At 28.4% G+C, this 10,467-nt stretch overlaps 1 protein-coding gene across 1 annotated transcript in view; it reads left to right on the forward strand.

The window, feature by feature from the left end:
* Positions 1 to 10,467, forward strand: part of LOC100202382 (alpha-mannosidase 2) — an 82,402-nt gene that overhangs the window by 59,753 nt on the left and 12,182 nt on the right. Inside the window, exons 10-11 of the mRNA XM_065792818.1 lie at positions 4,654 to 4,868; positions 10,248 to 10,464. Coding sequence (XP_065648890.1) covers positions 4,654 to 4,868; positions 10,248 to 10,464 — 432 coding nt within the window. The remainder of the gene's footprint in view (positions 1 to 4,653; positions 4,869 to 10,247; positions 10,465 to 10,467) is intronic.

Genomic DNA, 10,467 nt, shown 5'->3' on the forward strand with positions numbered 1-10,467 from the left:
CAATTCTCCACGTTAAGATAGGCTTTATGTTTTGATCTTTCAAGCTCGATACTTCCTTTGAAAGTTCAGTGTTGTTTCTGTATTTAACTGAAGCAAAGGATTTTAGATGATTAGCGTATCTTAATTTAAATGATGTGTGACTAATACCAAAATATACTTTTTTGTTACCTTCATTATTAATTGTAGCTTGGTAAACAATATTGTTGAACAAACACTGTTTGTTTAATGGACAAATTGATTTATTTTCACAGTCCCATTGCTTGGTTTCTATTTGCTTGTTGTTGTGCAATATTTTATGATTGTGTGAGTTGATTATTGATTTCAGGTTAGGCATGCAGCTGTAACTAATCTTGATAGAATTTCGATTAAATATTTTATGAAGCTTGTGGCCTGGTGGAAAATGAAAATCTATAAGAGCCAGAAAACGGTTACCTATTTTTGTTTGGACATTTACACTGTACGGAGGGTTGTACCAAATTATATTTCCTTTGCGATGTTTTTTTGTGCTTGGATTTGTTGTGGGTTGGTAGATGCTTTATGCTTTGGTCAGTCTATTATGGAAGCTTTGGGTTATGTCCTGATTTTTTAAGAGCTTCTTCATATTGTGGAGTAGAATTCATGAAAGTAGTTTTGTTTAATGACATGAAAGATAATCTTTGTTTGATATTGCGAGGGACTGCTTTAATTATGCTTGGAGGGTGGTTAGAGTTAGTGTGGATATACCTTAGTTGGTTGTCAGGTTTGCAGTAAGGTTGGAATGAGTTGTTATCTAGATTTAACGTAACATCAAGATAGTTTACAATTTTTATATTAGCTTGGATGGTGATGAGTAGATCGTTACTTTTAAAGATACTTGTTATATGTTTATTAATTTTTTCCATTTGCTGACCGTTTTTGTTTTAAATACGGCAAGGCCGTCATCACGATTTAATCCGAAATCTTCCTTATTATAATGCTGTGAAATTTGAAATAGTAAAAAAATTTCTACTAGCTCGCACACTTCAGCACCATCAAATGCCCCCATTGTGACATCGAACAATCCTCCACTTTTTTTGATCCACGCCGTCTCGTTATTGAAAATTAGGGATTTTCTCGCATGTTTTATTAATGCTTTATCTTCGCTTTTTATAATGACATGATGTTCAGCAAAAATCAAAGCATTGTTTAAAGTGCTTTGGTTTATTGACGGATAAAAATCGTTTACATCAAAAACTAGAAACTTGTGTAAATGTTTACTGCCGATTTTTTTAAATCAATCGATTACATTTTTTGTACTTTGCCATTGATTTAAATAAAGCTTACTTTTAAGTTCACAATTAATTTTAGATAATATTATCTTAGTAATTCTTCCTACCTCATTTTTTGAAGGGTTCAAAAGACGTACAGATGGGTTGTTATCAAAGTTTTCTTTGTGACCTTTTAAAGTGAAGAAACATTCGGACGATCCGTTTACTTCAGTTTTTTGGTATACCTCGTGGTTGGATAAAATATTTTTTCCTTCTTTAATAATTTGATTTTTTAATTTTGGGTTAGCCTTTTTGTATGTGGTGGTGATAGCATTTGTTAAAAGTTTGTTATATTGCTCTTTTGATAGTTTGTACATATTGGATGTTTTGTCAGCTTGTATTAGGGTTTTGTCTGATAAACGTATAGCTTTAATATCTTTTTTCATATTGTTTTGAAAAGTGTTACTTACATCACGGAACTTTATTGCTTTATTTAGTTTAATAAGGTCTCTTTCAAATAAAGACATTTTTTTTATAACTTAGATCGACTTTGTTTGTTGGATCATTATTAATAAAAAATAATGCTTTCCATCTCATCTTTTTTAAGAGTAACTCTGTCTTGTTTAATAATTTTAAGTCACTTTCTGTTGGTATTTTTTTTATTTGCGGACATTTTTTTTACTTGCGGCGGACAAATATAATGGCTTCTTGTTTTGTTTTTACTCAGATTTGTTTATCACGTCTGAATCCGTTCTACGGTATTTAATTTTAAGTTTTTTAAATGGTTTTTTGACGTTTTTTGTTTGTATTTACAGCTGATGATTGCCTTCGGGCATGAAACTTTAAGTCCCGCTATTTAGTTGTTTCTATTCATTTAATTACATAAAGTATAAATTGCTCTATTATTTGATAATATTGAGCACTGTCATACGAACTAGAGTTTTTGTATTTTACACCGCAATACTAACCTCACTTATATTTGCTCCACAAAGTTGAGCACTCTACTCAAGTCGTCAAAACCATGGAAAAAATAAACTTGAATTACTCTACAAAAAATATACCAATACCAACAGAACGTGACTTAAAATTATTAAACAAGACAGAGTTACTCTTAAAAAAGATGAAATGGAAAGCATTATTTTTTATTAATAATGATCCAACAAACAAAGTCGATCTAAGTTATAAAAAAAATGTCTTTATTTGAAAGAGACCTTATTAAACTAAATAAAGCAATAAAGTTCCGTGATGTAAGTAACACTTTTCAAAACAATATGAAAAAAGATATTAAAGCTATACGTTTATCAGACGAAACCCTAATACAAGCTGACAAAACATCCCATATGTACAAACTATCAAAAGAGCAATATAACAAACTTTTAACAAATGCTATCACCACCACATACAAAAAGGCTAACCCAAAATTAAAAAATCAAATTATTAAAGAAGGAAAAAATATTTTATCCAACCACGAGGTATACCAAAAAACTGAAGTAAACGGATCGTCCGAATGTTTCTTCACTTTAAAAGGTCACAAAGAAAACTTTGATAACAACCCATCTGTACGTCTTTTGAACCCTTCAAAAAATGAGGTAGGAAGAATTACTAAGATAATATTATCTAAAATTAATTGTGAACTTAAAAGTAAGCTTTATTTAAATCAATGGCAAAGTACAAAAAATGTAATCGATTGGTTTAAAAAAATCGGCAGTAAACATTTACACAAGTTTCTAGTTTTTGATGTAAACGATTTTTATCCGTCAATAAACCAAAGCACTTTAAACAATGCTTTGATTTTTGCTGAACATCATGTCATTATAAAAAGCGAAGATAAAGCATTAATAAAACATGCGAGAAAATCCCTAATTTTCAATAACGAGACGGCGTGGATCAAAAAAAGTGGAGGATTGTTCGATGTCACAATGGGGGCATTTGATGGTGCTGAAGTGTGCGAGCTAGTAGAAATTTTTTTACTATTTCAAATTTCACAGCATTATAATAAGGAAGATTTCGGATTAAATCGTGATGACGGCCTTGCCGTATTTAAAACAAAAACGGTCAGCAAATGGAAAAAATTAATAAACATATAACAAGTATCTTTAAAAGTAACGATCTACTCATCACCATCCAAGCTAATATAAAAATTGTAAACTATCTTGATGTTACGTTAAATCTAGATAACAACTCATTCCAGCCTTACTGCAAACCTGACAACCAACTAAGGTATATCCACACTAACTCTAACCACCCTCCAAGCATAATTAAAGCAATCCCTCGCAATATCAAACAAAGATTATCTTTCATGTCATTAAACAAAACTACTTTCATGAATTCTACTCCACAATATGAAGAAGCTCTTAAAAAATCAGGACATAACCCAAAGCTTCCATAATAGACTGACCAAAGCATAAAGCATCTACCAACCCACAACAAATCCAAGCACAAAAAAACATCGCAAAGGAAATATAATTTGGTACAACCCTCCGTACAGTGTAAATGTCCAAACAAAAATAGGTAACCGTTTTCTGGCTCTTATAGATTTTCATTTTCCACCAGGCCACAAGCTTCATAAAATATTTAATCGAAATTCTATCAAGATTAGTTACAGCTGCATGCCTAACCTGAAATCAATAATCAACTCACACAATCATAAAATATTGCACAACAACAAGCAAATAGAAACCAAGCAATGGGACTGTGAAAATAAATCAATTTGTCCATTAAACAAACAGTGTTTGTTCAACAATATTGTTTACCAAGCTACAATTAATAATGAAGGTAACAAAAAAGTATATTTTGGTATTAGTCACACATCATTTAAATTAAGATACGCTAATCATCTAAAATCCTTTGCTTCAGTTAAATACAGAAACGACACTGAACTTTCAAAGGAAGTATCGAGCTTGAAAGATCAAAACATAAAGCCTATCTTAACGTGGAGAATAATTAAACGTTGCAGACCCTATAATCTTACAACAAAAATATGCCACCTCTGTCTCTATGAAAAATATGTAATTTTATCACATAGAGGAACAAATTTACTAAACAAAAAGAATGAAATTGTATCCCAGTGTCGACATTCAAAGAAATTCTTTCTCTCTTTATTTGACACAGGAGACTAGTAAACTATAACGGCTTCTTGTTATGTTTTTACTCAGATTTGTTTATCACGTCTGAATCCGTTCTACGGTATTTAATTTTAAGTTTTTTAAACGGTTTTTTGATGTTTTTTGTTTGTATTCATGGCTGATGATTGCCTTCGGGCATGAAACTTTAAGTCCCGCTATTTCGTTGTTTTTATTCATTTAATTACTTAAAGTGTATATATATATATATATATATATATATATATATATATATATATATATATAAAAAGATAGAAGAACCATGATTAGGTACAGTTAAGCATTTTATAAATCATTTTGTTTAGGTTAAAAGCTCTACTGGTAAACCTGTCTCATATCAAGTCAGTCTATTATGGAAGGACAGTATTTCTGCTCATAATTTAAAATATGAAGTTTCATTTGTTGCTGTTATCCCAGCGCTTGGTTTATCAAAGTATTTTATTTCTCGTGCAACTCATACATCAAGTACTCCATACTTATCTGTTACAACAATTTATAATGTTCACCATCCAACTTACAAGTAAATTTGCAACTTTTTTTTTTCTCTTTTTTTTTTTTTTGTTTTTGTTATTCACCTCCTCAAGACCAAGAAGGCCATTACAGATGAGGAGGCTACTTAATACTGGTTAAAACTCTTTTTCAAATCTAACTCTAAAACACAAACCTTGATGAACAAGGCCGCTGCGTGGAGAAACAAGTTGTTTTTTTATAAAAATAAAAATAAAATTTTTTTATTTTTGTTTTTATATTATAAATTTAATTTTAAAAATTATGTTTAGTAATCTAACCTTAGCAAATGACTTATTTTCTCTAAAAAAATGTTTTTTCATTTCATGGTGACCAGCTGGTTACTAGCTAAATCTGAAATTGAATAAGATAAGATGGTAGCAGTTAAAAGAAACTACGGTCTCTTATAATATTAAAAGAAATGAATATAATAAGATTAAATGTAAGAAATAAGAATTCTCGTTTCTTACTTTTTTTCTTTTTTTTTTTTTCAAAGTTTTTAAAGCAGAAAAAATGTGTATCTTTTCAGATTTCATTTTTATTCAAATTCTCTTAGTAGATATTAAGATACTTGTAGAAATGGAATTCAAATAAAATTTTACTAATTAGCTTGTTAAATATTTAATTTTAAATCAAAAAATAATCTAGTTATTTAAAACAACAACAAATAGTAAATTTAAAACAACAAAAACAAATAGTAGATATTTAAAACAACAACAACAAATAGTAGTTATTTAAAACAACAACAACAAATAGTAGATATTTAAAACAGCAACAACAACAAATAGTAGATATTTAAAACAGCAACAACAACAAATAGTAGTTATTTAAAACAACAGCAACAAATAGTAGATATTTAAAACAACAACAAATCAAATAGTAGATATTTGAAATAACAACAATAACAACAACAACAAATAGTAGATATTTAAAACAACAACAAGTATTTAATTTTAACATCATATCATTTAAATAATAATGGAACAAAACAATATAAGAGAAGGGCCGCTCCGACAACGGAACAATTTATTCCCAGACTCAATTTATTTAGAAACCACCTTAAATATTTGCTAAATATCAAAAAGTCTATACAATCATATTTACAATGTGATTGTATAGAAGACATTTAGATTTTGGAGATTCACAAATTATTTTTGCTCCAGAGCCCCGAGCCAGCTTGTAATGGCCCTGTGTGAAATGAAAATCACAAGCATAGAGTAAACACAAGAGAGAAAAATTAATGAAATACATAACCTAACATTTAATTAGGTATAAATAATTCTAATGAATATAATGCGATGAATTAGATAAAACTTCAGAAGAGTTAAAAATCTAGGTAATATTTATAATAGTATATGTTATTGTTATGAAATTAACAAACAAAAATTAAAGATTGAAAGTTAAATCAATTGAAAAGTTAAATCAAAAAGATATAAGGATTTTAGGTTTTTTACTCTGCTAAATCAACTTTTAGTTGATTAGTAGGAAGGCCCTAGTCGATTAAATCTTGATTAAAATTCTTAGTCGATTAAATTCTTAAGTTTTTCAACGTCAATAGTAACAATAGTTATTTGGTAGTTTTAAAGTTAATGAAGTTTAATGTGTGCGTGTGTTTATGTTAGAACTATAGTTTTAGCCTGTGTTTTTTACATTCTTAATTAGATTTAATTATAGTTTGGTGTTCTTTTGACTAATATGATTTTATTTTATACTCCATATTGTAATAGTGTTTTTTTACTTCATGTAAGTATAATTATTTAACACTCTATGTTAAATAATTATACTTACACGATCATCATGCTTTTTCAGACTTTAGAATGTTGTCATTCATTAATATAGAAATATTACCAATATTGCAAAAATTATTAGGAACTTTGTTTCAGTTATAGTGTAATCTCTGAATTTGAGTTTTTCAGCTGACAGAAAAACAAGATTCAGGTTTAGTTATCTAACAATAGACCTTATTGTCAGATAATATCTTTGCGACTTAAAAATATCGAGAAAGTTTTTAGAGATCATATCTCTGAACCACCTAAAAGAGAACAAGGAGAAATCAAAAACACTCCAGGATCAGAGACAGGACACAAGTTAAAGAGTAAAAGTAAGGTATTAGAGTTGTTTGTTAAACAAGTTACAAAGTTAGCTATCTGAGTAAAAGAGTAAAAAATGTGTCAGCAGGGTTAGCCATTTAAAGTGATGAGCATTAAAGTTACCAGTAACAACAATATTGGCTGATGGATAAAGAGAAAAACTTAGCCAGTTTGATTAAAAAAAACATCAAAAAGAGTGCAGTGCAGGGAAAAGGAAAACAATAAAGAACAAACAGAAAGGTGATTGAGTGAAGAGATGTTAAACAAAAGCACATAAAAGAGTTGACAGCGGATTCAGACTTGTTTTTGTACAAAAAGAGTTATCATTGTGAGACTAAATTAAATAATCTCACAAAGGGCAATTAGGTTTGCAGATAAAGTTGCAGATAAGAACTTTTTATCAACTATTTATTCACCCAGCTATTTAAAAAATAATATGTCTGTAATCATAAGTTTTTCCTTTGCAACTCTCTCCCATCTTCATTCTTTCCTGACTTATACAACCTACTACTTTTGAAGTCTTTCAACCGTTTCCTTGATTTTTAAATCTATTTTTTGTTTTTTAGTAATTCCCAATTTAATAGTGGTTGCTTTTTTTTTAAGACATTTACCAATGTTTATGGAAAGTAACCATATTTTTTTTGTCCAAATATCAGCTTCATCTAAATCTAGTATCTTTTCTATTTTTTTGTTATTTTTGACTGTTAATAAGATCTTTGGACAATCATGCAAATTATTAACAAATATAAGAAATAATAACAGTCTAGGAATGAATCTTTGAAGTACAGCACTCAAGACATTTTTCCACATAGAGACATCACCTTGTGATGACATATACTACTTGTAAACCCTGTTGTCTACTTTAAGCTTTCCATATACACCTTACACCTTAAGTTTTTTATGATGTACATTATTAAATTCCACTATCTCAGATTTTTATAGATTTAAGATGAAGAATCCAAAATTATATATTTTTTGAAGAAAAAATTAATATCCTTAATTTTTTAATCTATATAATATGGAATACTTAGTAATTTTACTTTTGACTGATATTGGCCAAATCCAGTCCCCTCAAAATTTTGACGTTTATTTAGAGGTTTTAAGTTTCAAATGATCAGAAATGTAATAAATTATTGTTAAGTCTTTATCAAATTAAATAGTTTTTTGTATTTTTTTATATCATTTTTATTTTGACGCTCAGTGTGGCTTTGATGATATCCAAAAAAAATATTCTGTGCATCATTCTATAATCAATGATCTTTCAAAACATAACTATTTTGATCTGCAAGTGCATGAATTAAAAACAGTCTTAATCTAAAATTATAATTTTAACAGAGTTTTACATTGTATAAGTTTTAACATATTTTATATTATATAGTTTGTTATAATAAAAAATAGCTTAAAACTTGATATTTTCTAATATTAAAAAAAAAAATCTAAATGCTAAAAGCATCTTGTTTTATTAAATAAAACTTTTTAATTGTAATAAAAAAACATCACGTCATACCATTACACTGTATAACACCATAAAAGCACCATAACACCATAACAATGGTTACACAAGTATCATCATTTGTTATGGTGATGTTATGTGTAACAATGCAGCTATACAACAACACAATTTTGAGCATCAAAATCAAGTATATAAAAAGTTACATAAACATCTGAGATATATAGTAACATGCCCTGGTTGAATTAACATAGATTTACTCTTATGGAAACTGGTAACTAGAAGTTTTAAGTAAGATTAACTGGTCTGTAGTTTGATGCTAACATTTTGTTAGATTTCTTAAACAATTGTATTACAACTGTGAAGCAAAGTTGCAATGGCAATATGCCCATATGTATAGAAGCTTGAAAAATCAGAGTAGAAAAGCCAATGAGTCTGAGCAATATTTAAATGTTTTGGATGAACAAGATTAGATCCCATTGATTTTATCTTAACACTTTTAATAGTGATCATAAAATTTCTACTGTTTGATAACTGCTGTAACTCAGTTGTTTACTGCAAACAACTCAATATTGTTGACAGTCCTGTATTAATGAATGGAAACCCATTCACTTTTCTTCGTATTTTTTTGGATTATCATTTGCTACTGATCGCTTATGAAAACCATATATACAATCGATTCCAGAGTTAGCATCTGCTAATGTTGCTTCTCTTTATCATTCTAACCATTATTTTACTCTCAATTCCATTCTCTTAAAATTTCTTATTCACCCCTTTAAGGAATACTGTTGTCATATTAGGCTGGTTTTTCTAATGATGCTCTTTCTCTTCTAGACAAGGTCCAAAAAAACATTGTAAACTTAGTTGGACCTGCTCTATCTGTCAAGCATGAGCCACTTTCCCATAGTCTAAAGATTGTATTTCTTTCTCTTTTTTAAAAAAGCTATTTTGTTCGCTGCTCAAAGGAGATATTATTTCTAGTTTTATCAACCAAAACTCATTCTTGCTTAACTCATTATTCAGCAAAGTTGCACTCTTTTACTTCTGTCCCAGCATGCTCTAAAAGCATTTATTTGTCTAGTTTTTTTTCTCACTCTTCAATTCTTTGCAACTCTCTCCCATCTTCATGCTTTCCTGACTCATACAATCTACAGCTTTTGAAGTCTTCTGTCAACTGTTGCATGGCTCTTTAACTCTATTCTTTGTTTTTTTGTAACTCCCAACTTAATAGTGGTCGCTTGTCGCCTTGTTGGCAGTAAATTTAATTTAAAAAAATTAATTTGCATTAACTTTTTATCAGAAAGATTTTTTTTTAACTTTAATATCATTTTAAAAAAATAAGAAAATAACACTTGCCTCAAGTTATTCCACAAATTTTAAAAATACTAAAAAAAAGTTAATCTTATAGATAATAGAATCTAAAATAGATTAGAATTAGATTTTTGTTTTCAGATTATTTTTTCTTTGTTATTTTTGGTAATAATATCAAGTTTGCTATTTTTGTAAACTTCAGTTTTTTTGTTTCAAAAATTTTTTTTTTTTTTTTTTTTTCTGTTTTTTCTTACATAATTAGAAATTTTAATCTAGTTTCTTCACTTTCTTTTTCTACAGTTTTTTAACTTTTTTTTATCATCAAATTTTACTTTCTTTTTTTTCACTTTAAAAATGAATCAAGACCTGCTAAAAGAATCTCAAGCAAATTAATATTTAAAAAAATTAATTAAAATTAATACATCATTTTTTAGTTTTTCTTACATTATACAATGATGTTTTTTAAAATAACTTATTACTATTTGATTTAAATACTTATTTAAATCAAATATTCAATAAATATTGTAATACTTTGATTTAGTGAGAAATTTAAAGTGAGTGCTGGTAATACAAAAGAGATTTATGTGAAAAATGATTACTTAAAGGCTGTTTTTGATGCAGACACTGGCTTATTAACTGATCTTTCTACTGATGGAATAGTTCTTAAGAAGGTTCAGATTAATTTCATGTCATATGGCACAGTTGCTAATATGGACAGAAGCGGAGCATTCCTCTTTTTACCCAGCGGTGAAGCTACGGTA

Source organism: Hydra vulgaris, chromosome 03 (assembly GCF_038396675.1).
Source record: "Hydra vulgaris chromosome 03, alternate assembly HydraT2T_AEP".
NCBI lineage: Eukaryota > Metazoa > Cnidaria > Hydrozoa > Anthoathecata > Hydridae > Hydra > Hydra vulgaris.